The 27873-nt window shown below is 31.4% G+C and overlaps 4 protein-coding genes across 17 annotated transcripts; 2 read left to right on the top strand and 2 right to left on the bottom strand.

Annotated features, from left to right (window-relative positions):
- The first annotated feature begins 2765 nt into the window (after positions 1 to 2765).
- Positions 2766 to 3825, top strand: LOC137828578 (uncharacterized). Its single transcript, XM_068635209.1, has one exon. The coding sequence runs from the start codon at positions 2971 to 2973 to the stop codon at positions 3706 to 3708; it is 738 nt and encodes a 245-aa protein (XP_068491310.1). The 5' UTR covers positions 2766 to 2970; the 3' UTR covers positions 3709 to 3825.
- A 4192-nt stretch (positions 3826 to 8017) lies between these two features.
- On the top strand, positions 8018 to 13636 carry LOC137830081 (short-chain dehydrogenase TIC 32, chloroplastic-like). 2 transcript variants are annotated; one of them, XM_068637198.1, is made up of 9 exons: positions 8165 to 8362; positions 8989 to 9119; positions 9207 to 9438; positions 9612 to 9691; positions 10149 to 10302; positions 10930 to 11008; positions 11859 to 11940; positions 12911 to 12957; positions 13255 to 13636. In XM_068637198.1, the coding sequence occupies exons 3-9, from the start codon at positions 9272 to 9274 to the stop codon at positions 13411 to 13413; spliced, it is 768 nt and encodes a 255-aa protein (XP_068493299.1). In that variant the 5' UTR covers positions 8165 to 8362; positions 8989 to 9119; positions 9207 to 9271; the 3' UTR covers positions 13414 to 13636. The 2 variants fall into 2 exon arrangements, with proteins under 2 accessions (XP_068493298.1, XP_068493299.1); XM_068637197.1 differs by lacking the exon at positions 8989 to 9119 and having other exon boundaries at positions 8018 to 8362.
- A 2023-nt stretch (positions 13637 to 15659) lies between these two features.
- On the bottom strand, positions 15660 to 18967 carry LOC137828382 (putative ubiquitin-like-specific protease 1B). 8 transcript variants are annotated; one of them, XM_068634925.1, is made up of 11 exons: positions 18792 to 18967; positions 18495 to 18546; positions 17936 to 17989; positions 17284 to 17434; positions 17119 to 17188; positions 16946 to 17035; positions 16714 to 16836; positions 16474 to 16605; positions 16261 to 16364; positions 16073 to 16163; positions 15660 to 16003 (listed from the first exon to the last, which is right to left on the bottom strand). In XM_068634925.1, exons 2-11 carry the CDS (start codon positions 18532 to 18534, stop codon positions 15890 to 15892), a joined length of 969 nt encoding a protein of 322 aa, XP_068491026.1. In that variant the 5' UTR covers positions 18535 to 18546; positions 18792 to 18967; the 3' UTR covers positions 15660 to 15889. The 8 variants fall into 8 exon arrangements, with proteins under 8 accessions (XP_068491026.1, XP_068491019.1, XP_068491020.1 ...); XM_068634918.1 differs by having other exon boundaries at positions 17119 to 17200; positions 18792 to 18932; XM_068634919.1 differs by having other exon boundaries at positions 17119 to 17200; positions 18495 to 18576; positions 18792 to 18929.
- Positions 18968 to 20233: 1266 nt separating this feature from the next.
- LOC137828102 (mitogen-activated protein kinase kinase kinase YODA-like) lies at positions 20234 to 27699 on the bottom strand. 6 transcript variants are annotated; one of them, XM_068634530.1, is made up of 13 exons: positions 27439 to 27699; positions 27221 to 27289; positions 25716 to 26430; positions 24831 to 25565; positions 24630 to 24717; positions 24455 to 24517; positions 24023 to 24183; positions 23864 to 23939; positions 23623 to 23682; positions 23417 to 23524; positions 23005 to 23244; positions 21548 to 21639; positions 20234 to 21433 (listed from the first exon to the last, which is right to left on the bottom strand). In XM_068634530.1, the coding sequence occupies exons 3-13, from the start codon at positions 26342 to 26344 to the stop codon at positions 20914 to 20916; spliced, it is 2772 nt and encodes a 923-aa protein (XP_068490631.1). In that variant the 5' UTR covers positions 26345 to 26430; positions 27221 to 27289; positions 27439 to 27699; the 3' UTR covers positions 20234 to 20913. The 6 variants fall into 6 exon arrangements, with proteins under 6 accessions (XP_068490631.1, XP_068490629.1, XP_068490630.1 ...); XM_068634528.1 differs by having other exon boundaries at positions 25716 to 26477; XM_068634529.1 differs by having other exon boundaries at positions 25716 to 26477; positions 27385 to 27600.
- Between the last annotated feature and the right edge of the window lie 174 nt (positions 27700 to 27873).

Consider the following 27873-nt stretch of genomic DNA (forward strand, 5'->3'; position numbering starts at 1 on the left):
GGTTTGTCTCGTGGTAGGCTTACTTGTTTACTAAAAAGGTATAAATGTCTCAATAGTTCTATTGCTCTGATATAATGCAGAGCACCACAATTTTTTGCCATGCCACTTTCTTTCTCCGTTGTTCCTGTTTTATGCTGTTTTTAGTGGCGTATTTAACAATTATATAATCTTTTCCAGGTCTCCATTTCATTTTCTGCAATAATTATTTCAGAGAAAACACTTGTTGATTTTTTAGTTAAAAAATACTCCGGATCAGCAAATGATCTCTCAACCTCAAGCTTAGTTCTTAATATTGACTCCAATCAGCAAATGATCTCTCAACCTCAAGCTTAGTTCTTAATATTGACTCCAAAACGTAGTAGAAATTTGATTACACTTGAGGGATGACAACCCGTGGGGAAAATTTTATCAGAATGGTGCAATTTTGCACTGATTTTATACCATTTAATTTCATATCAATTTTTTTTTTACCAAAACTAGTTGTGAAGAAATATGGCCAACTTATAATGGCTAATGGACTCATATTTTGATAATTATTTAATGTATTATCCTTTCTGTAAACAATAAAAATAAATATTTTATTTTATTTTTAATTAATAATATTATAACTTTAGATTTTATTTTAAAGTACTATAAAATTAAAAATTGAAGTACACAGTGGTAGTATATAATGAAGAGACAACCCTAAACCCTATGAACAATTTGATTCTCAAAATATACTGTGGTTTTAGGTTAATCGTTGAATTTAAATAAATTAAAGTATTTTTAAATTATTTTTTATTTTCTACATTCATTGTTTGTTTCACGTGCATTTTATATATTATCATTAAAAATACAATTTAATTGATGTATTGAATCATTGTGGTGGTGTCAAGTACAAAATAAATTTTACTTTAAATGAATCAGATAAAAAAATTAATCTATTTAATTTTTTTTAAAATTAATTAAAATATTCAGACTATCCTATTCTTTTTTATTAAATTCAATTTATTTATATCCATCCAATTATAAATTAATATATTTAAAAAATTAAAAAATGGAATTTTAAAACTATATTTTTAAAATTTTATATCAAAAACTAAGATGAGTAATTAACAATAAAATTATAATTAGATAAAAACATTTTAAAATAATCTCCTTAAATGGAATACAATTAGTCAAGACATTATATAATCCAAAAGTCTGAATTTGATAGTAGTTTTCGGATTATGTAATCTGGACACATTTAAAAAAATGTTTATGGATTACATAATTCAAAAGCTAATTTAGACTTATGAATTATGTAATTCAGAAATTAATCATACATCTGAAAAAAAGTCGACGTAACGACCATGTCGTCCACATATGTCTGCACGAGTATGAGAGCAAGAATCCTATCCATCAATCTCTGATAGGTGACACCAACATTTTTAAGGTTAAAAGGTTCCTTCTACATTTCTCTTTCTCATTTTTTTTTTCTAACAATCAACTTTGCATAAACCAAAACTCAATTGGCCAATTCATGAAAACAAACAAGCTTTTTTTGTTGTCCTGGGATAGAGGTACATCCGGGAGACTATGGTTAAGGAGTAACACTAGATAGTCCAACCAACACAACTACAATCCTAGATTCCCACTATCCTTGGCAATTTTGTATTTTAAAACATGATGCATCTATAAAAATTTGTAAAAATGGTAAGAATTTGGAAAAGAAGATTGAATATATGTTAAATATCTGTCCAATTTCATAAGGGTAGGAAAAATCATGAGAAGTATTTGTTTAAAATATAAAACTTGTGTAATTAAATTAAGTTAAAAGCTAATACGAATTTGGAAAAAGACTTCTGAAGAACATAATCCAGAACATTACAGAGAAATCTTTTTTAATAAAAAACATGTGAAAGAGCATGAAATAAATGGTAGCTAAATGAAACAATCCTCAATTTCATTTACTTCCATTTATTTCTAAAAAAAACAAATATATACTATGCATAAGGAAAATGTGAAATCAAAACAATAAATTTTAAAAAACACAAAAACCGAAATTTTTTTCATTCAAAACTTTCTTATTATTATTTTAATATACAATGTGAAAATCAAAACAATAAATTTTAAAAAACAAAAAACCGACTTCTTTTTCATTCAAAAACTTTTTATTATTATTTTAATTTAAAATAGAATTACAATTTAAATATAAAAAATATCATAAAAAATATAAAAAAAATAATTATTATAAAATAACATAATTAATCTTATTATATATAAAATAAATTATAAATATAAATAATAATAAAAATAAAAATATTTTTTAATAATAAAGAAATAAATTTATATCATAATTATATTAATTAAAAAAAGTAAAGGTAAAAATAATAATTTTAATATAAAAATAAGTTTTTATCAAATATTTATTATTATAAATATTTTAATTAAAAAATAATTATAATTATAAATAAATTAATCAAATTAATTTTTTAAATATAAAAAAATTATAAATTTATATTTTTATCAATTAAAAATATATCACATAACTCACAAACTTTTATAATTCTTTTTACACTTTTCATTTTATTTACTTTAATTTAAATATCTTAATTTTCTTTAAAAATTTTCTTCAAATTTTTTCAAATCTACTCTTTATTTTCACTCTCTAATTCAAATAAAAAATATTAGAAAACTTTTCTATAGAAAAAGAAAAAATCAGAAAGAATCTTGTTGAGTGAGTGCAGACATGAGAGAGTCTAGACTCATATTCCTTTTCAGATCCTTGTTCCTTAGAGTGCCACATCCACAATTAACTAAGTACACATGTCAATACTATAAACCTAACAATGCCACACATCCTTATCATACTCACATTAACCTCCACTGCTCCACCGCTCACCATCCACCCTTATCTTCCATCTCTTTCGACTCCTCCTATCTTCATTCTCATTTTCCTAAATCAAAAACCAAATCTATCTCTTCCTTTCACACATTTTCACAAACAAAATGTCTGGTGGTGTTGGTCCAACTGGTTCTGACATTAGCTTACCAAGAGAAGAACAAGTTGATCACAAAGAACATCAAGAACATGTACCTCAAAAAGCCATCATCACACCTAGTAAATCAGGTTTCCCATCCTTCCGCCACCTCAATTGCTTGGCTGTGGTCATTGTCCTCTCTGCAAGTGGCATGATTGGTCCTCAAGACTTTGTTTTTGTGGCCTTCTCTGTAGTCTACGTTTTGTTCCTATCAAAAGTGGCTTTTCCATCTCTTCACTCATCAAAGGAAGGTCCAATTTTCAACCCACAAAACAAAATGTTTGCCCTTTATATATTCATAGCGGCCATCATTGGGCTTTTTGCCCCAATTGCTTATATCTTAGATGGAATTTATGAGGGTGATAAGGAAGGGATCAAGGCAGCTGCACCCCATGTTTTCCTCTTGGCCAGCCAAGTTTTCATGGAAGGGGTGACATACTCTGGCAGGTACTCAATTCCAATCAGAGCTTTTGTCCCTATCTTCTACAATTCAAGGAGGATTTTCACCATTGTGGATTGGCTCAGGAGTGAGATCAACAAGGTTAATGAAGAGCACAGTGGCTCTGCAAGGAGGATCTATGTGGGGAGAGTGCTTGCTGTAGCTAATATGGCCTTCTGGTGTTACAACTTGTTTGGATTTCTGTTGCCTGTTTATCTTCCTAGAGTTTTCAAGTTGTATTACTCTGCTCACAAAGACAAGGACTGATCAAGGACAAGGACCCTTCTTTTTCCTTGTTTAGAGTATAGTGTCTTCAACCTTAACTTCCTGCTGGTTAGTGTGTGATAGTATTTACTTAGTGAATGTATTTTGCCTTAGATTTCTTATTGCTGTTATTCTTCACCTTTTACATAGCAAATCAATGTTCTTCTTTTTTACATAACAAACAAAAACCGAATGCTGATGATAAGTGAGTGATCTTAAACTCTGATAACAAGAGACTGATGTGTAATGCTGATAATAAGTGTCTGATGTTCTCAGAAAATCGATGAGGAACTCAATTCTTGAAGGAATTGCCACTTTAGAATAAAGTATATTTACTTGATATTTAAATTATTAAGTTCTCAGCTTTTTAAAAGAATCACAACTTTGTGGGAAGTCTTTTGGAGAATGAAATAACTTTACTCAATATTTAAGCTTCTAACTCCTCTTCTTAAAGTCCATAGCAGAATTTTGTTTTGATCCCTCTTCTTAAAGTGGTATAAAGAGATCATGCAGGTAGGTTATAGGGAGAAGAAGAGAAGAGCTTGAAATTATGAATTGGAAAGTGCTGATTAAAACATTAATTATCAGTACTTGAAAGAGGTATTAAGCAGCTGTGAACATGGCAGGACTGACAAATAACTTTTTTAATCTCTAGAATTATGTGGCTGATTAAGGTTAGTTCCACAATTATGAATTAAAGGTTGAAAGGAAATTATGTAAATATATGGGGTCAAGAAAATGTTATGTAAAAAAAGTGTTGCTATTTTTACATACACCTTTAAAAAAATAAAACAATCACAACCTAATATATTAATATTTAACCATATATTTTTTTATTTAAAATATTAATATATACTATCATATTATTAAAATGAGTTATTGGTAAGGTGTGTTTTTATTTTGAAAGATATCAAAAAAGTATATTTTCTTCACAAAAAGGAAAATTATCATTGTTTTCTTTAACAACATTGCAACCCTTTTAAAGCTTCAAAATGTATATTTTGAAATAAAACAACATGATTGTTAAGAGTGTTTTATAAAATATGGTGGTTGGGGATAGGAGAATTGTTGGGTGATGGTATAAAATAGGAGAATTGAGGGATTGTATAAAATATAAGAGTTCATTTTGAATTGTGGTACAAAATATGAGAATTGTTATTCAGTGGTCATATAAAATATGAGAATTGTAAAAATGAAAATTAAGGAAATGTGTTTTAAAGCAAAGTAAAGCAAAATTGGGTAAAAAAATATATAAAAAAAATAATTTTGATGATTGTTAGAGAAATTCTCACAAATTATTCTTTTCAAGTGTTATAGTTTACTGTAAATTTTCTTTAATACTCTTGTACTTTCTTCTTGTGAATTTTTATAATAAAAAAAATCTATTTTAAATTGTATTAAATTATATTTTCTTTTTAAATTTATAATCAAAAATAATTTTCAAATTTTGTAATTCAAAAACCTAAAAAATGAATTTTAAACTTTGGTGTAACAAAATATGTTATCCACTTGGACCTAAAATCCAATATGTTCAGAAACATGGCCAATTTCTTCCTCCACCTCTGTAGTTTCTTCCTGCACCCAAATATAATAATTCCAAAACTATTCTTCGAAAAAAGGTGCACTTTTCTTCTGAAATATATAATTCGTTTTTTTTTCCTGAATTGTATAATCTCAAGTTTTTGGTTCTCCATCAGGAGTGTAACTAAAGTATTAATCACGTACTGATGTATTTATTTTTACAAATTGTAATGGGTTATATTATTAGTAGATCATATTTAATATGAATAATCATAATAATAAGAATTACTTAATTTGCCACATATTCTTTTTTTATCTTTAAATTTTAAATTTTTACCTTAGTCGGACGGACAGTCTTAAGGTGTTATCGGATTGTCTAAATTTTTACCTTAGTCGGACGGACAGTCTTAAGGTGTTATCGGATTGTCTGATCCCGACCGGTACATAAGGTTATTAACACATAAATATAACATATATAAATTATCAATAAATAAAATAATAATAATAATTTGCATGAATATCACAAGATTTGATTATTACTTAAGAAAGATTTGATTATTACTTAAGAAACTCATTTGTTCTTATTATTTGTTGTTTTGATGGAAGCTACACCTCAAATTTTTGTTTAAACTCTTAATGTAGTTATTTAGACTACTATTAACACTTTCTTAATTTTTTTTATAGGTTCATTTTAGTTTCCCATGTTTATTTGTTTTTTTCTATTCTACTTTTTGTGTGATATCACACCATGTTTTTTATAAAAAAAAGTTGAAAGTAAATAGAATAATTTTATTAAGTTATAAAAATATTCGATTGTACATTAATGTTAAAATTATTATATTATTATCATAAATTTAATTATTAAATAGGTAATATGTTACTTGAGGAAAGAGTCGATTGATTGAGTTTTTTTTTTCATACAAATATATGTACATGTGTTTCTGTGATTTATTTCCCATATAAACATGAAATAGCCGTTTTTATATTTGTTTTAAACTCAATTGTTGACTTGAAATATATTATATTTCACAAATTACTTTTTTAAGTATGAATTTTGATAGATTTTTCTTCTTCTACGAAGGAGTCAGATAATAAAGGTTATCGATTGAACAATTAATTTATTCTCTCCTCTACTCTTAACTCTCACATTTAGGTTCTCGATTAGAAGTGCACCTGTAAGAGGGATTTTGATTATAATAGACTTTTTTTTTTTTATCAAAATGTAGTTCGTTTAAAAAAAATTACAAATTTAGGCAAGTCGTGTCAATTTGGCACGACTTCATATGCACAAATTGTCCCAATTAAACACGACTTTGCCATGTCATACTGAAGTCGTGTCAAGTTGGCACGACTTTTGCCCTGTTATACTGAAGTCGTGCCAACTTGGCATGACTTTTGTCATGTCATATTGAAGTCGTGCCAAGTTGACACGACTTCTGCCACATCATATTTTTTTTTTTTAAAATTTTATTGTTTATATATTGGGTACTAAGTTATGTAATGTTAAAAATTAATTTGATACATAATTTTCTAAGAGTGTTAGTTTTAAGGAACAAAAAATTGAATAATCGTGTATGGATCATGTTTGGATAATCAGCTTATTCAAACTTTGAGCCATTAACTCCTTAGGACATTACCGTCGAACATGGTTTCCCACTAACCAAAAAGTATATTTTGATATTTAATGTCTCATGTATGCAAATTTTTGATATTTTGATATTTAATGGCGCGGGACATGATCCATACACGATTATCTAATTTTTTGTTCCTTAAAACTAACACTCTTAGAAAGTTATGTATCAAATTAATTTTTAACATTACATAACTTATTACCCAATATATAAACAATAAAATTTTAAATATATATATATATATAATTTTATTCTTAGATTAGATTAAATGTGTGTCATAATTAACCCTCATATTATCTCATTTTTAAAATGTTTTAACTAATCATAATACATTGCATGATTCTATCACTTACGGATAACGACACATCCTGATCATTCAATACCAATTTTATTTGTGCAATTCTTTTAAATATTTTTTTTTGCTTGTATGGTAAATACAATTTTGTAATACTATATTCTTTCACCTAATTTGAAAAATCAAAATGTGATAAAGTCCAAACCAAATTAATCCACTTTTTTCCCCTACGAATTAAAGCTTAACACCTCTCAACCTATCAAATCAATTCCTGACCATGACACTACAACACTCTTGCATACTTTTCCTATGAACACAATCATTATTTTGGGTGGCAAAACTTGACCTATTTTGGAATCATTAAAATTATAATATAAAAATTTAAAATAACATTACTATACTACAACATCTTATACAAAAAGTCATCATGCAATTATTTATTATATTTCTGGTTATTTTTATTCACTAATGTAAAAGTAATAATTCCTCAGTTTTGACTGACTCAACAATGTTTAAATCAACGACTTACAAAATTCTATTCATAAGATGATGCCCTCTTTTCAGTCAAGACTTTTAATTAAACTGATCACACTCTAATTAAAAATAAATAAATACATAAACAGGAAAAACAAAATTTTGAAATTTTTTATTTTTAAATAAAATTTAAAATTATATATTTTCAAGTGAACAAATTATTCTTATGAGTATTTAAACTTTTATTTTTTATTGATAATTATTTTCTGAAAGTAATTGTTCCAAACATATGTTTGGTTAATGTATTCTTTTAATATTATTATAATGTAAAATAAAGAGTAATTTGGACAGCCAATGAATATAAGATATGATTATTATACAAAATAAAAATATCAAAGTTCTCATGTTTTTCTGTGATTAGAGAAGCACTGGATATAATAAATATAATATTATAAAAAGTAACAAAAATCTGTTTTTCTGAAAGCGGTAAATGTAATACATGCAGTATTACCTATTTATGGGTATATATTTCCACGTTGACTCAATTTCAGGAGGTGCAACGCTGGCAATCACAGTGCCATTTCTTCTCTTTATGTGATAGATTTTCTCATTTGTGTGTGAGAGAGAGAGATGTGGCCATTCAAAAAGAAGGGGGCTTCTGGGTTTTCATCATCATCCACTGCAGAGCAAGTCACTGAAGGTCTCGATGGAACTGGTCTCACTGCCATTGTTACAGGTCCCTCACTTCTTCTTTTCCATTTTTTTATTATTTTTCTTATATATTTCCCTCATGGATATCTTCCCCTTCAACCCATGTAAAAAAAATGTTTTTTTTTTCTTGATGACCTTTTTGTCTGTTTTCGCTGTTTTGTCCTTATAGTTGGTATGAAAAATCATAGTTTTTTCATATGTTTGGCTGCAATTTTTCTTCTATCCAGTTCAGTGTTTGACTGAACAAATTGAAAAATATGTAATCTCTGGTTCGATTGTGGTCTGTTATAGCTAGGCAGGCCACACGATAGTTCTTTTTTACCTATAAATTTGTTCATCTTGTTAATGAGTTTCTTTATTGTACCCTATTGTTGAATACACGTTTTGTGTGCTATATGCTGCATAGAGCCAAGGATTTAAATTGGGGTCTCAATTGAGGTTCAGTTTCGATCTTTGGTATTGCAAACAATTGCAGCTTATACAGCCAGAGTTGTGGTCAGGTTGCAGTCATAGACACTCCAAAAACCTTGACTTTGGGCCAAAATTACAGCTGCGGACTGATTTTTAAATTTAAACCTTCTGTATAAAAACTACTGGGAAGTAGTATACTTTATCTTTGCATAAAATACTGGCTTGTGGAGTGATTTTCAGGCCTTTTCAACGAAGATCCATAGCCGAAATTGAACTCGTTCCTTTTTGGAGTTGACTCTATAATTTCGCCCAAGAAAATTGCATCACTAAATGTCAGTTAAAGTGCAACAAATACCGGAGTCTTTGCATATGTATGCTTCATTGAATTCTTGCAATTAGCATGATAAATAATTCTTGGAATGTTCCATCGTTTAAATATGGTATGTGAACATTAACAGGAGCATCCAGTGGTATTGGCACTGAGACTACACGTGTACTTGCTTTGCGAGGTGTCCATGTGATTATGGGTGTGAGAAATATGATTGCTGCTAAAGATGTCAAAGAAACAATACTTAAGGAGATTCCCTCTGCAAAAGTTGATACCTTGGAGTTAGATCTCAGTTCAATGGATTCTGTCAATAAATTTGCATCAGATTTCAAGTCTTCTGGTCTTCCATTGAACATCTTGATGTAAGAAAAGGAGATGACATGAATCATATTATTAACTATTTAATCACTGTTTTTTAATGAAGTCGCTAGTTACTAGTTCTCTCTCATTATGTGTGCCTATGTTGCAAATGATATCTCTTAATCCTGATCATTCAAGAAAGCACAGGGGTAATATTGTTTTCTGGTTTGTTTAGAAACAACGCAGGAATTATGGCATGCCCTTTCAAGCTCTCTGCGGACAAAATTGAACTACAGTTTGCCACAAATCACATAGGTACGTTGAAAATCTGATTGCATAATTCAAGCTCCAACTGACTAAGTGTTCTTCCATATGCAAGTTCATTTGATTACTGATAGTGACCTTGCTTCATATTCACCGATATTTTATTCGATAACATTTTGTCATTTTGCAGAAGTTTGTAGTAAGTGTAGGTCATATGATTCATATCTTTATGATTATTTAGATAATTACTTACTCGGATGATCAATATAGAGTCATAGACGAATGAATCCTCCTTTCTTTTTCTCTCTTGGGTAAGTGGTCATAAGTCATTGAAACATTGAATGTCTGTATTACTATAGTTAGGAAGTTACGATTGTTTCAACCTATGTAATTGGGTGATATTTTATATTAAACATCAAGTACTACCTTTTTGTTCTATTAAATGCACAGACTGAGAGCATGCGGTAGAGATCTTAATACTGATTTTTTATTTAATATAATTTTTCAGGTCATTTTCTATTGACAAATCTTTTGTTGGACACCATGAAGAAAACTTCACGTGAAACTAAGAAAGAAGGAAGAATTGTTAATGTCTCTTCTGAAGCTCACCGATTTGCATATTCTGAAGGAATCCGTTTTGACAAAATTAATGATAAGCCAAGGTAATGTGTAACCTAAATTCAAATTAAAACAACATATGCTGTCGGAGATGTCATATCTGATAAAAAAACATGTTCATAGGATCTGTAGATTATTTTATTTTTTTATCAGGAATTGTATGCGCAGAAGGCATGATTTCATTCCTATGTAAATCAACATATTTATAGAACATGAGCAAAGCAGAAAAATATCAGTTAATAAATTGATAGAAGATAATGTCTAAAAAATAGGATAAAACAGATTTATTCTATCAATTAATATAACTTTTATTTAAAATAAAATGACACAAAAATCTAATATATTCTGTTTGTTAATTTGTTTGACTAGTTAGATATTCAACAAGATCAAATGCTCATGATTATAATTGTAGAACCTATGCACTTCTTAGTTGCATTTATTGTATCAAGAATAGAGACATGATTCTTGTAGTACTTGTAGAAATAAGAAGTGATAGGCAATATGCATATTTGATTATTTTTGCTTCTTGTTTACAGCTGAAACAATTGATTCACTTTAATTTTCTTGAAAAAGTTAAGCACGAAAACATGATCCTGTACCTGTAGTGTATGTCAATTGGAAAACTGTTATATGACATGCATATTTAATTATGTTTGCTTCCTTGTGTTCAGTTACAACAACTGGCGTGCATATGGGCAGTCAAAGCTTGCCAACATTTTACATGCAAATGAACTTGCAAAACGTCTCAAGGTGTGCTGGCTTCTCCTCTATAGTGGTGTAATGTACATATTATCTGGTGGAATAATTAATTAATAGTACTTTTATTTTGCTCCATAGTGCAACGTTTTAGCTGGCAATTAAAGGATGTTCTAAGTTAGCATTATTACCCTTGATTTATGTTAACTTTTGGCTAATTAATAAGAGATTGATGTCCTTAGTTTTATGTGTTCGGTCAATCGTCTCTTTCACTTTTGTCAGTTGATAATGAAATTGATATTTCTGATTGAGCTTAATCAGACTGTGGCATTCTATTTCAGTATTGTTTCTAATGTGAACAATTCTATTGTATTTTTGAGTTATCTTTTGCTTTCCTGCGTGGTAGGTTGCAATGGACTAGCAGATTCAGACTAGTGCGAAATTTGTTTCATCTTTTTGATTCACTCTGTTCATTGTTCTAAAGAATGAAACTATTTCATCGGAAGCTATAAAATTATTTAGGATTTTTCTTCTTCACACTACTCCTTTTCTACTACCTGCTGGTTATGCATTAGTTGTTCATTATTGTAAACCAAAGTGTTAATTAAAGCTTGCTATGTCTTTGGAAAATATGTGCTGACTTGTTTTTAGAAAAGTGGGCAATTATTGATGACCAATATTTGTTAGTCATCAGTTTCAGTGGAAATTTTGGGCAAATAGGTTTTCTGACAGCTTGAATTTTGAATCCCTTCTAGCAAATGCGATCATGTATCATCGTGTTACTTTGTCATTCTTCTTTTCTGTGGCTTTCTTTTACTTTGTTTGCTTGGTAAAGATGTCACTTTGTTTTCTCCACATTTGCTGATTTTTATGTATGAAATTTTTCCTGTTTCATCTTGAACAGGAAGATGGGGTGGAGATTTCTGCAAATTCTCTTCATCCTGGAACAATTACCACCAATCTTTTCCGTCATATGCCAGTGAACGGTAACTACCACTGTACTATTCATATCCTATCTAGGAATTGTATAGGTCATGAGATTTGCTATACTAAATGATTATTCTGCGTTATCTTGTCTATTTACTTTTAATTGCCTTTTAAAATGCAGTAAGCTCGCATTTGTATTCATTGCTTTTTGATCGGAAATTTGGTACACAAATATTTATCATAAACCAATGCCAAGAATGAAAATTAGTGGTAAAATTTTTTATTCAAATGAAAGAAACAAATGTTCTTATTGCTCTAGAACCAGCTCCTCAGCCAACTGACTTGGGGTTTATAAGGCCTTGAACTTTGATACTACCACGGGTAGTTTATGGTGTGATTCTTCGGATGTTCTTTTCATTCTACCACTCTTTTTATCCCCATAACCACTCTGCTAGGCCTAATTAACTAGCAAACTCAGCAGCATACCTTCTCTCCCCGTATTGTTCTGTTCTGATTACAAATATAGGGTGTATCTGGATTTTAGTTGGAATATTCTAACCAACTTTCAGTTTCCATTAAACATTGTATCAACATGTTTAATATTATTTTTTTCAGAGTAAAACTTACCTCAAATTCCAGCTGACTTAGAAACTACAATGAGTTTTTATTTTCAACTTTAATTCAGTTCAACTCAACTTAATTTTAATTCAAACACACAGAGACCTTCCAGATTGTGGGTTTAGGACTCAAGTCTCCAACTGTTCCATGTCTTGTTCAATATTTGCTGCTTATATCAGGTCTATGATCAAGTGTTTTATCAGTCAGCCCTTCTGAATATTGAATACGGGCATACTGAAGAAAATCTTGAGCATTCATGGAAGCACTTATCATGGTCACTCGGAAATGGTCTTCTAGTTTTACAACGCCTAATTTCTATATCAATTCACCTCCATGAAATTTGTTCAATTTTTCTATTGGAGATAATGACTAGCTGAGTTTTATGTGTATATTTCTGTTTGATTTGTGCAGGTATAGTTAGTGCTATTGGTAGACTCGTGTTTAAAAATGTCCAGCAGGTAATCATTATAAATGTTGGACATTATTATGCTGTTATTTAGGGCATTATTCTAGAACCCATATTTTTTTCATGATTACCAATACTCATTTGAGTTGCCAAACATTTATTTATTCTTGATTATATTCAATACCATTAAAAACATTTATTATGAAATTAACCTGAACATAGTTGACAACTCACCCAGGTATAGTGCCCATAAGGATTCAATGTCCCTCTTTTCAACCAAGAGGATTCAACATTCCTTGTGTTTGGTATGAGATTCTTCTGACCTTGCTTTGTTGACCTTGTAATGCAGGGAGCAGCAACAACATGCTATGTAGCATTGCACCCACAAGTGAAGGGAATTAGTGGCAATTATTTTTCGGACAGTAATGTGGCCAAACCAACCTCACAGGGTACTGATGCTGATTTGGCCAAGAAACTTTGGGATTTTAGCTTGAATTTGATCAAGTAAAAAACCCAAGTATTATTTGTCAATGGAGATAGCTTTAATTATAAGACTTCCTGTAACTTCTGTCAGAACTATCATCCCATGTTGCATAGGCATGAAATTTCTATCAATATTATAGTCTATAATTTAAAGATCCTACTCCATTTACTTGGCACAGAATTTATACCAATTTGTATAACAATATAACTTTCAATATTGGATGACTACCTGGTAATGTACTTCTTTAGGACTCTTGACTTCGTTTAGCTGTTTCAATTGTCTTTGTTTTGCCCAACTTCTGTAGCTATGCATAATCTTTTTTATCAAAACTTGGATAACATGTAAATTTACTTACAATTAACATTGATTGACGAACTTCATTTTCCTTCTTATTGTCATTCAGCTCATATGAGATATTTGCATCAAATCACAGAAGTTTTAATACAAAAACTTTATGTTATGACAACAATTGGCGGAACCTTTCATTGAGGCTCATTGCTTGCACCACTTTCTTGTTTCTCTGTAAATTTTGCTCACGGTCATCACAGTTATTTATTAGGAATTCCATTGCAACCATCCAACATTTCTTGTGTGGAAGTAGTATATGAAATGTTAGTTTCTTATCCAATGGTCACTCTCAAGTTCTATTCTCTTTAGGTCTATTAAAGCTTTGCTTAGCTTGTCTGGGGAAATATACTAACTTCCTTATCATGTTTCTCTCAGCTTATACTTTACTGTAATTAGGTTGATTTACTATTGTTTTTACTATATTTGGGCTAGTTTACTGTGACATGGAAAAAAAAAGTATCAAAATAGTGCAATTTTATTTGAAAATTAAATACCTAAGAAATTACAGAAATAATTCTTATTGACGGGCCACAAAAATTGCACCTATTAAAGCAACTAAAATAATAATTGAAATTAGTTCAAATGGCTGAATCGACTCCCTCTTCTAGTCAAGACCTTATACACAAGTGATGATTACAAATAGAAAAACTAAAATCTAATTATAAGCACGATTTTTAAATAAATTAAATAAATAATTAAAATTTTGCTACCACTTGAAGAAGATATAAAAAATGTCATATTTTTAGTATGATTTTTCTGTTCATGTAACTTTTAAAAAAAATACTCATACGTAATTTTCAAATAAAATCGTACTATTTGGATGTTTTATCCTCACTTGTGCCCTCATAGATATAAATATTGCATTTTATTCACTGTCCTCAGATGAATATTGCGTCATTTCCTTTGTCGTTGTGTATATAGTTTTCATATATTTAACTAGATGAAATATTGTGAAAAAGGGACCTATATTTTTATGTCATTCATGTAAAGTTAATTAAAAAAAGCATCAAGACACTAATTTAAGTCTTTAATGAAGGTATGTGTAATTAAAAGGTACCATCAATTTTTGGTTTAATAGATTAATTATGGTGCTTGCTGTATCAATGAACTAAATAGTAAATTCAGTTACAATCTTTAAATTGGTACAGTGAACCATTTAACTTTATTATTTTAAAGTTAACATCTTTGAATTGAATTTAGAATATGAAAGATTTGATGTAATTGTTATTATTAGAAATTAATTGAATTCCATAATTACATGCAAATTGCATTAGTCAGTATTGTAGAAAAGAAGGTGCAAAAGTATAATAAAATTAGTACAGAAATTAAATCTAAAATTTCTTTTGTTGTTATTAGAAATTAATTGCATTCCATATTTTAATGCAAATAATTGTAATGATATATATATATAAACCCTAAAAAATTAACTTTTTTCATTACTGAATAAAACTGATTTTTTGTTTTTTAATCAATCCATTTTATTTTATTGGTTTAATTAATTTTAATTGAATATTAATTTGATATTAGTTATTTTTATTTTCTTCACTGTAAGATAAATATTAAAAAAGAAAATATATATTATATATAAACATAAAACTATATTAAAAAATTATATATTTTCTTTAAATTCATGTATTTTAATGAATTGTTATCAACAAAAAAATATATTATTTTCAATTTTATAAATTAAATAATTTCTGTAATTAATTATTTTCAAATTTTAATTATTAAGTCCTTTCTCTTTTCTTTGCTCTACATTCCACCTCAATCATTAAATGAGCATCAAAAGAGAGTATAATTGGGTTTTCTTGCTTTCGATTTTGATTAAAACTGATAATGTTTTCCTTCCAGTAAAATAAGTTTCCATTTGTCACCATTACAATAGTGTGAAATTTTTATAAAAAAAGGTAGAGGTACAATAATTTAATTAAAGAAGATCAATCGAATCATTAATAACAAAATTTATAGGGTTAGTAATAATTTTCAATACAATCCCAGATCTTTAAAACTGATCACAAATTATAACGCATGAAGTTAAAAATTTGTGTAACTGGATAAGTTAACTCCAGAAATCAATTTTATTAAGCATCTCTTAACTTTTTTTAAGGAAAATTTAACCAAAAACAAAACTCAGCTTGATAGTGAAATTCAGTCAGCCTAATTTTCCCCACACTCCTGCCGCCTTCAAAATCTCTTCTCTAACCTCGTTTTTAGGATGTTGAACCCATCCACACAAAAGGTGTTGTCGAAACTCCACGATTTCTTTCTGTAAAATCTTTCAAGTAAGTTGCAATTCGACATGGTTAGCATAGTAAAAGACAAAATTTATACTCACGTATTCATAATCAGGCATGGTTTTGTCTTCCCATTTTATCGATCCATCCCAAATTTCCAAGTATTTCAGCACATAGATGCCACAATCATGACTTTACCAAACATTGAAAACATCAACAATATATTATTATCACCAATAATGAATTGAGTTCTCTACATAAATGAACACCAGTGTTGCAAACTACTCACATGTTTTGCTGCCTAGGAACATCAGCGTAAACCAATGTTATTGATGCATTTTCTTTGGTCGAACCAGGATCCATTAATACCAGTAGCTCCTCAAAACGACGTTTCTTTGAATTAAAAAACAGTTGGATTGGTTGGACCAGAGGAATAGTAAGGGAAAACATTTCACAAAAATAATATAATTTTTTCCCAAGGAAAAATAATGTTCAACACTACCGTTGCATCATCCAAGTTCTTCTTGCTGGCTGAGAGTCTATCATGCATCGAATCTAACACATACAGGGTTTTTTCCTTCGGCTCGAGCACATAACAAGACCAATGCTCCTCAAACAAAGTTGGTGCAAAAATCTGAAAGAAGGACAAAAGCAAGACATTGTATTCCACCAACTCCAAAAGTTGTTTGAAAACCACTATAATTTTCATTCTCAAAGCATATAAAGGTGGCACCATACTTACCAATTTGCACTGATAAATTTCATAACCCAGTTTACCCGGTAAGATGAATTGAGATACATCCTCAATAGACCAAGTCTTGTAGCTATCTTCATTAGAAAGATTTAAGTCCCATTTTACCTTATTCTACATAGAAACATCACTGACCGACATGAGTGTTATGCTGACTAGGCATTATAGAACAACAACAGCACTGCAACTCTGTCGTTTATGAACATTAAAGTGAACTACTGACCATAAATTGTGGGCTAAATATATGACGAGTGACAGCCCCATTTGTTGCCTTCTCCTCTTCCATCATTAACTTCCCAGCAGCTAAAATCACCTGAACGTTATATATGTATTTTCAGAGTTTTATGACAAATAACTAGTACCTTAAACTGAGCCTTCTGAATATTCTATACTGACCATATCACTGACCCACCCTTTTGGTTTCATTGAATAGCTATCCTTGCGGTTTAAGTAAACGCCAAACATGCTAACCACGACACTGGGATTTGAATTTATGATCTTTGATATCATTAAAACAAAAGAATCAAAATCAAAATTTATTAAGAAACCTAAGCTTTCTACCTCAATTCCTCATTTGTCTTTGGTCGACGAGTGCAAAAGTTATATAGCTTGATCAGCATAGACCGGGATATTTTGTTCACATCCTGCTTTACATGTTGACTGCTGGAAGAATCCAATGGCAGAGGTAGCTTATTTTTGGAGGCCCTGATAGCTAATTGAATAATACATTATCAAGTCACTAGGATTCGGCTAGAGCAACTGCGGGTTTGAGCAGTTTCCAGCATCTGTTAGGATCAAAGCTCACTCCCAGTGATGGAACTACACAGAAAGGTGGGAATGCAACCACACACCCAGGCATTTTTTTCCTTTAATACTATATATTTGATTTTAATTAAGTCCCCTAAATAGATGAAACCTGCCTTTACTCTTAAAGTCTTAAACTATGCCTTTCCTATTAAAGTCTTATACTGTATAGGAGCAATGATGAGATTTGTTTGGATGAGTTTCTTCATAAGTATTTATAAAAATGAAACAAAAAGTTCAGAAACTAAAATTCTTCATAAATTTTTTTTACATAGTTACCTAATTTCAGTTTATGAAAAAGTTAATTTTTTCCCCTCTTGAATAGAGAAATTCATCCAAACGCGTATTTACTCAATAACAATTTCAAAATATGTAGGATAGAGGAAGAAGGAGATTTTGTCACAACTACCACTGCTTGAAGGTTCAATTGCCTCACTCATCGCGGCTTTCGAGCTGCTATCATCTGTTGCAACAGGGAAGAACAATGATTATGATCATGTTAATGTATTAGGGAGCTAATAGTACAAATTTTTCTACTACCACTTTCAAAAAAAGAAAATTAAGAAAAAAAATGAAATAAACTTTTTCATAAACAAAAAGTTTGGAGAAATTATAAGTTTTTACAAGTTTAATTTTAACTTGGAAAGAAGTTATTTCAAATTTTCTTTTAAGTTTTCCCTAGTATAAATCTTATGCAGAAGCTTATTCAACTACAGTCAAAGCTAGAAAACACGAGTACTGAAATAAAACTTCTAAACTACTATATACAGTATAAAGCAACAATAAAGCATCAAAATCAAAATACTTAGCGTAAGTTTTAACAATTTTGTAATTCAAGTGAGAAAATGAATGGATTGAATTGTGCTTGACTGATAATTGAACAGAGAGTATTAAAACATGCGTAAGAAAACGAAGCTCCTAAAGCTAGTGATGAGTCTAAAGCAAGTAGATAGATAAATTGTGTGTACCTCGGCCTGTGCTCAATGCTTTCTTCCTCTTTCTTCCCATTCTTAACCTTCACTGTTGGGGAAAACAGAAAAAAATTACAATCTGAAAATTAAACAAGGAACACAGATTTAATAATGATGAATTTTGAAAATGAAGCAGAAAGCATGAGGTGATTCATTGTTTTCATGGAAAAAGAAACCGTGAACATCATCGGGAAGTGGAGAACCGAATGAAGCGCAGAAGAGAAAGAGATTTGAGTATTTAGAAATGCAAACCCTAAGACAAAAGGAAATGAAAAATGTGCACAACTTCCCTACCATTGTTTCTTTCTTCTCAGCTTTCCTTTTATAGAATTATGGAACCATCGTTTGCACTGCAATGCCTTAATGCTACTAAATATCAAATCCGTTACATTAGTTCACAAACAAAAATAATGTCATAAAACATCTTTTAAGGTAATGCTCTAATTAATAACTGCCTCCACCAGCAACTCAAAAGTTATCAGATGTTCACTGACAAATTTAACGGACTTTGTTTATTTTTTAATCTCATTTAAATAATAATTTTTTTTTTACTTTAACTATTGTGTCGTTTCCAATTTTACCCAAACTTGTTTAGTGATCGTTCTTTTCGTTTATGAGAAGATGAGGCGTTGAAGATAAGAATTTGAATCGAATAATAAAATTCTGTATATAACTTTATTAAAGAGTGAAATTAATTCTGTATATAACTTTGTTATTTTAGTTTAAATTCGAGTTCTTTAAATTATGCAATATAAATTTATATTTTCGAATTTTCTCTTTAGTAATTCTATATTTTTTTTGACAAAGTTTTACTTAGACGTGATTCTATTAGAAGACTTAACACTTGAATGTGAATTATGCTTTCTTACTGTCTATGAAAATAAGTAGAGTGAAAATAAATAAGAATAATAAAAGTAAATGAGAAATTAAGTAAAAAATGTTGCTTGGATGGATAGAAATAAAAAGAAAAACAAATTATCCATACTTATTTAGAGGAGGACGAGAGTCAGTGTAAATAAATAGTTTTCACACTAATTAATAAATTACATTTTACCAAAAGTTAAAGATTTTTGCTATTATTTTTTTTTCTTAACATTAAATTATTCATTTTTTTAGAATATTTATTTGACTGGATTTCTGGAAGTTGAAGGATCTGTTTTAGAATTAATATTTACTGCGATTATTAAAGACCATTAAATTAAATAATTTATTTTCAAATTTCAAAAGGATTTAATGAAAGTATAGAACTATTTTATAGTTTTAACTCAGTCTAAACTAAGCACTTACCTTATTCAATTTCATCAAATTGGAGTTGTCTCAGTACCTCTCAGTTTAAATATGGTTTAGTTTAGTAGATTTAATTGGTTTCAATTTTAGTCCTGCATATGAAAATTCTTTTAGTTTTCAGTTTTGAAAAAAAGTTGAAATTTTACTAATCAGTGTATAAGGTATAATATTAACCTATTATACCTCCAAGAAACATCTTCAATCCAAAAACAGATGTCACCTATCAAAACCAAAAAATATATATTTAACAGATACCAAAACCAAAATTTTACTTGTTTCTATAGGGACTAAAATCATTAATTTTGAAATTTTGAAAGATAAAGATTTTAAGAAAAAAATCTTCAGAGACAAGAAATGCGCTCATTTTATAGGATTAAACATATTTGAGCTCATTTGTTTTATAAGCACTTCAACTATAATGCTAATAATGTCTACAAAAGGGATGCGAGTGACCACCATTATTCTGTGACCAGATTTCTTCCAATTTTTGCTGTTGAACAATAATGTACAGAACAGATCCAATAGTCGAGTACACAATGACGGTAATACATCTAACCCCACAAAGTAAACGAGGTCCCCACCATAAATGCAGAATAATCACAATACAGTTTCCTATCTACTGTACAGCAATGTCTAACCTCCCAAAAAAAATAGTCTACAAGTTAAGTTTTGTATCAATTTAAACCCTTTCTCTAGCATCTATATGGTGTTCCAATTCCAGGAGATGCATTTGTCACTGCACGAACTCTGTCATTTCTAGTATCTCAAGTGCAGGAGAGAAACATCTCAAGTTGATATGTTACATACAATAAGAACTTCCTCTTTGCAACAAAGTGAGATTTGTGTGAGTTGATTGCTTGATATGGACAAATTGTCAGAAAGTTTAATGTTGTGGCACAAATGGATGAACGAACTCCACAAGCCCGAGCCTGAAGCCATGCAAAATGCATTTTGGTGCCCCATGCAGCCTATTCTCCGTCGCAAGTTATTTACAATGACTCTCTTGTGCTTTGGCTCCTTATTGTATAATTATATTCTCGCAAACAGAACAAACAGATCAGCATCACCAAATGGTATTCTGAGAAACTTCAACAGCTGCTTAGATGATTGGCCCAGGAAAATCATGATGTTATAAACCATTTGGGCGGCTAAGCAAAGATGAGCTGGGGCTGAGATCAAGGGATGGGTTAATCCTAACATGTTCCCCCAGCAGCTGCCGGCCAACACGATCTGCCAAGACTGACTGAAAATCGTGTGGCTCAGCATGAGGATGCCTTGCAAACTGCTTAACCAGAACATCATTTTCACTGGAAACCAGCTCTGATGGAATGTGAGACCCTATTTGCATTCCTCGAAAAATGTCAACAGTTGAGTCATGATGAGCAGGGCCATTGACGTACATACCATTTGAGGACTTAGGGATGCTTCCAAAACCCTCTTGAAAGTAAATTAACTGTTTAGAGTGATTACCAAATGGAATGGCACCACTGCCACCAGCGAGAGGTGTTGATGCCCCAGAAGCAGTCCGAGGGCTGGATATAGGAGAAGGAGACATTCTCCCATTCCTGTGCTGCGGTGATCTTGACCTCAAAAGTGGGCTTCCAATGGGAGAGACGGGGCAAGATATATTCCGTGGAATATGGATTTCACTGGAGACCAATGACACAATTTCAGATTACAATTGACAGTCAGCAGTCTTGTATGGATGTTTCCATGTGTATATGTGTGTGCAGTGTGTGTGGGAGACGGAGAGAGAGAGAGACCTTTCATGGGGATTAATTTTCAAAAATCTTGAAGAATGAACAGAAAGTCTATCTGAATCCAAGGTAGAAAGATTCTTTGCTTGTCCAATTGCCTGAAAATTTATAAAAGACACATTAAATTATTATAATACAATACGATATACAAGAAGAAATAAAATGACATGGGAATATATATGGTTCTGTTGATACGAGAAATTTAGAAAGCTAGTTCATATAAAGACTTTAACCAGATATACTGTAGAGCCTACATCCATATAGAGAAATAGATGCTAAACAAAATTTTATGTTAAAATAATCAATATTGCAATTCTTTAAGATTTCAACAATCCCTTTAACTGGACTCCATCGTTTCACTAAGTCTATAACAAACTCTAGCCTGATCTGACAGAATGAGAATACAATTTATAAACCAAAGAACATCTATTCTGCTCAATTATTGTTTTACAATGTCTTTGAACCATATTTTGTCTCAAGCTACTGTCCCTTCCTTTTCCTTCTGCACCATTCATGCTGCCTCACGAAAACAATTTCCATGGCAACAAACTATTACATAAATCTGTGAGACTTGAATCAATTAGCAACTGCTATGAATTGAGAGCCACAGTTAGTCTAACAGCTGGACTGCCAATCAGCGAGTTAGATCCCCAAATGAAAGAAGAGGGTAAGGAAGAGAAAAGGAGAGAATTGGGGTGGGTCTTCCCGTTTTGGGAGTAGAATTGAGAGGGAGAGTCCAGAGCTCTCAAACAACACTTTGTTTGTAGACAAAAGAGGAATGAAAGGAAAAAAACTAAGTGGGTGTGGGATTAGTCTTTCCCTTCATTTTGAAAAGAAAATGGGATAAAGGGGTTTATTTCATACAACTCTTTCATGAAAAAAAGAAGACAAAAGTACCCTTGTTTGTAATACAAATATTTTCTAATTGAGGATGTTTGTTTCATTTTATGTGAATATCACTTTTAACACAGCCAAACAACTTATAAAATCATCTCACTTTCTTTTCTAAACCAAACATACCATTAGATGTGGGTCAAGAGACAGGTTTCTGTCAATATAACACTCCATTTATTTTCTATATTATGATCCAGTTCTATCACATACATGGAAAAGGAAGTGGTAATATAGATCCTGCAAATACCCCTACATTCTGGACTCAGATTAACAAATTATACATGTTTTTTGCCAAGAGCACGCCTATATAATATACATGCCAAGAGCATTTAAGTCAATCATGAGAATGTAACAGAATGAAAAACAAAAAATCAGCATCACGGTTTCATAAGCAAATGCTTCCAATTTTGTCCTATTGTGTGTAGACAAATAATGCAGTGCAATAATTTGATACACATGCAGCATAACTTGCATCGACAAACAAACAAGCTACCCAGCAATGCTAACGTGTACATACTACACAAATAAAACTGAATTTCAAACAATTTGTTAGAAAATACTGCATATACCAGAGCTTTTGCCCCTTGTGTAGTCCCAGAAACATGGTCCAATGCTTCAGTAACCAGAATAGGTCTTTCCAAAGGTGCAGCAAGTTTTACAAAAGGGTGGTCCAATAATTCACTGGCTGAAGGGCGATCATATGGGTTACGCTGAAGACATTTCCTAACAAAATCTTTTCCTTCATTTGAGAGATGATCAGGGATTGTCGGGAGTTCCTTGCTATTACCAATCTTGAACATGGCAGCAACCTTTTATGATAGCATGCAAATACATCAAGCCATGAGAAGAAATAGTTTAAAAGAGTGTAATGCTAATAATAAAATTACTTCGGTTCTTTGTAAATATAAAATACTTCAAATAATTATTAAAAGCATAAAATAAATTAATATAAGGTCTGATATATTGACATAAGTTACTAACCCCTTCATACTGAAACCAAGGAGGTTTGGTAGTAGCCATTTCCAAAACTGTGCATCCAAGACTCCATATATCTACTGCAAGATTGCATCCATTAGAGTTCTTTATAACCTGAATCATCAGAAAGCAATGATGCTGAGCCACAAAACTAAAACATCATTAATTTAGAATATAAAAAAGAAAAAACAGATCAATAGAAACATTAGAACCTCAGGAGCCATCCAGTAAGGGGTTCCTTTGAATGATAATGGACACGATTGCCCAGTTATCTGCAAATTATGTAAGGCATAAGTAAGGCAGACAGGATAAGTAATGCAATCTTTGAACTATAAAATCGTACAAACCAGATCCATAATTTCAATAGGCATCTCAATTCCATGTTCATATCTAACACCTTTAGCTTAAACACAGATATAATGGAAACCAGATAGTTATTATTGCTAAGCTTACATGTTTTGCCATGCCAAAGTCTGCCAACCTGACCCGCCCAGTTGGATCTACCAGTATATTCGCTCCTTTGATGTCCCTTCACAAATAAATGCAATTTCAGAGATAGATATCAGAACAGCAAAAAATTAAACATTTAAATCACAAATAGATTTAGTTTACCGATGGAGAGTATTTTTAGCATGCAAATAAGCAAGCCCTGACAAAATTTGTTGAGTATAGCTACGAATAACTAGTTCACCAAACTGCCCATATTCTCGAAGAAGTTTGTGTATGGAGCCTCCAGATACATATTCAAGGTATATGTAAAGCTTGTCATCAACCTGTGTAAGGGATAATTCAGAAGCCTCTATAAGGAACCACACTAACAAATACTGCTCAGAAATCTCCACAACTATGTTATCAGATAAACCTCCAGAAACATATATTCTATAACTAAAAATCAAGAATAGCATGCATACATTAGAAATGACAGTCTAGAACAAAAATTAACAATAATCATCATCACTCTTAGAGAGGTAAACATAAGAATCTGAGTGCTAGCATGTATTGTCAGTATGGTTTTGTAAACCAGAAGTGAAGGAGAGAACTTACTGTTTCAGAACCATAATACTGGACAATATTTGGATGCTGTAAACGGCTTAATAAATGAATTTCCTGCCAGTAATTTTTTAATGGATTTTCAATGTCAAATTTAACTCAGAACTAGAAACTAAAAAATTGCACTTACCTGCATGAAATTAACTAGATTTGAAAGGAATCAATTTACCTGCATAAATTGCTTAGCACTTTCCATTGACTTGGGATCATCTGAAAACAGGGTAACCTCCTTCACTGCACACATTTCGCCACTTTCACTGAAAAAGAGAAACATTATAAACAAAGTAAGTCTTATTAAGATGCATATAGAGAAATGAAGGGGGGAAAATAACAAATATGAAATTAAGAACATTTTAACTAAGGTACATACCTATTGAAGCCAAGATAGACATGTCCAAATGAGCCACTACCAAGCAGCTTTCCTTTCTTCCAACGTGAGCCAGAGCCTGGAGTATCTGCTCTAGCTGGACTTCTTGGCATAGACGGAGATGTTGCTGCCGAATTTGAATGAGAGAATGGTGAGGAATTGGAGACTGACAAAGGAGGAAGCGGCAATCGATGAGTCTGCTGTTTTCCATCATCAACCCTTCCTGTCTGTGATTCAATGGGTGTTCCCCCAGCTTTGGGATGAATAGGTGTGACTGCTCCACTCTGAATTCTCGAGCTAGGACCAGGACTAGCCATTCTGGGACTAGGTACTGGAGAATACTCAGGACTACCCCTGCTTGGTTGCCAAAATAAAGGTCCTGACATGTCCCCTCCCATTGAATTATGTCCAGAATTGTGACCTGAACCAGGACTAGAGCACTGTCCAGATCCAACCAAGTTGACCTCTGAATATGGCTTTCCAGACCAAAAAGCAGAATTCAAAACCTGATCTGTGCCAAATGCTCTCAATGGACTTCTGGATGGACTTGACAAGGAACTATCAGGAGCACTGTAGAAGGCACCATGAGGAGGAACCTGAAGATTTGGAACATGGTTGCGTAAAGGCCTACGTTTTGGGGATGTAGAAGATGTATGATTACTTAGAATACTTCCGGGTTTTTTTACTCCTGCTGAATTGAGCTGGGAAACAACAATTGGCTGATCCTTGAGCATCGTGCTTCAGAAACAAGGCAACTTTTGAGTAAAGAAGAATGCATATATATATATATATATATATATATATATATATATATATATATATATATATATATATATATCAAGACATTATATGTAACAACAAGCACACATTATAGTTTGAGGAAGCTACCTGGAAGGACTGCCAGCAGCAGCAGTTCTACTCCCAGTCTCACAGTCAGCCACTAGAGGACTTCGATTGTGTGAGTGTGGCTCATCACTGTCAGCAGAGCAATCACTAAAGACTGAAGCTGTGACCATATCTCCATCCAAATCTGCAGGGTTTGGCTTACAACGTATGCATCCAGGTGTTGGGAGAGGAAGAAACAATGATGGCTTGGAGCCTTTTTCCAATCTTGATTTTGATGATATGCTAATTTCAGAATCTACTCGGCCAACACTTGAAGGGTGCAGACCAGGAAGAGGAAGTGGCTGAGCATGAGGTCTTTCAATAAAACTTTGACACCTAGCCACTTTGGAAGGTGAAGGTGATCTTGATTCAGTTGGAGAAGGATCCCCCTTCTCTGAAACTGTGTCATTGCGATGTCTACGGGATCCTCCAGATCTAGTTCTTAGTTTACCTTCGGATGAAATTTTAAATTTCCGGTGCAGTGTGTCAAAAAAGCTTTCCTTATTTGATTTCTTCTTGCTTTCTTTTGATGATGATTTTCCCCACCATGTAAGCATATTTGTCTTTATAAATTGAAATGTGGCAAGCAAACTTCTTAAAAGGATCTCAGTAATAGTTAAAAAATCTATCATTTCACGTCAGCAGACTGAGTTACGAAAGCCATGGTGCAGCCATGAAACCTTTAAAAGTAGAAGAATCACAAACTCCAAAGCAACACCTTTAGAATGAGAGACAGGGATCAGTTATTGAAAAATATTTCAAAACCTGCAGCAGAGAAAAACATGTACTTCAAATAAGTAAAAGATGAAGATACTTTTTAAGTCATAAATTTAAATATTGTATCCAAAGTCTTCAATACATGCATACATATCAATTCTTAATCAATAAGTCTATAACAAGACAATTCAAAGTGATAGAAGAAGCTAACAATTCAATGATTTGTAGTTCATACCACAACTATTAACTAGTAATGAACATTAGTCAGCAAGTATGGTACAAGCCCCAAATACCTGACATATGACAAAGGATAAACTTACTACTAAGCATTTAAATTAAACAATTCAGTTCCATCAAATACTTGGTCTCCAGTTTCCAAGCTCAATTCCCAATAAAATATATATGCGATATATTTAAAACATCAACCTCTAAGTCCATGAAATAGATGAATACAACATGACATCATTAGTCATTACATGTACAGATTCCTTGTATGTAGATTATAAAACTCCCAAAACTTTAATAACTCTTAAAGATAGGATCATTCAAATTCTTCAAAAGCTCAAATTTTGTTATTTTCCAACTTTAAAGCAAAATTCATATATCCTATTCTAACTTACAGGTCTAAAAGAAAGGAGCAATCAAGGATGAAACTCAACAACTTATACCCAGCTCTTAATCAAAACAAACCTATACATGATAATAACTTTTTTGGTGTCTAAAATACCTAGATTCCCCCACGTACCAAGAAAAATATCACAACAAAAATTCCAATTTCCTAATCTCCCCACCTCCCCCCAATTCCACCAAAATTTTCAGGATCCCAGGAAGCACTACCAATCCATTGTCAACACAAGCACCTGAAAACAAAGATCCGCTAAGACATGATTGTGCAAAGCAAACAGCTAAATCGACTAACTTGTTGATCACCAAGTGAAATCAGGAAAAGGGTAACCTAAAATGGTGAAAAGGAGGAGACTTAATCAACTCTGAATTGAAGTGAACTCACTGTGCAAATTTCAGCTCGAATCTGTGTGAGGAAATTCTCTGAAGCGTTCGGAGCTCCGGAAGAGAGACCCACAGAGAGGCAAAATGCGACAAACAGAGAAGGATTTTGCAGTGATTTGTGGTTAAAATATTCGCAATTGAAAGCAAGTGATAGAGATCGCGTAGAGAAGGAGAGAGAAAGTGAGAGAGAGAGAGAGTGAAGAAGAGGTCTCCTCCGTCTCAATCAGTGTTCACAACTGATGATTACTTCATTCTTCTTAATAATAATTAAAAATTATTAGTCCATATAAATATTAATTCTCAATTACCGCGTTTCATTTCAACCCTTTCACACATATTGCAGACTCCATTATTCATTCAAATAACCAATTCACCAAAATTAAAAACTAATTAATTTAATTTTTTAAATATTGTTTTTATTACATGTTAATTTTTT

Source organism: Phaseolus vulgaris, chromosome 7, assembly GCF_000499845.2.
Source record: "Phaseolus vulgaris cultivar G19833 chromosome 7, P. vulgaris v2.0, whole genome shotgun sequence".
NCBI lineage: Eukaryota > Viridiplantae > Streptophyta > Magnoliopsida > Fabales > Fabaceae > Phaseolus > Phaseolus vulgaris.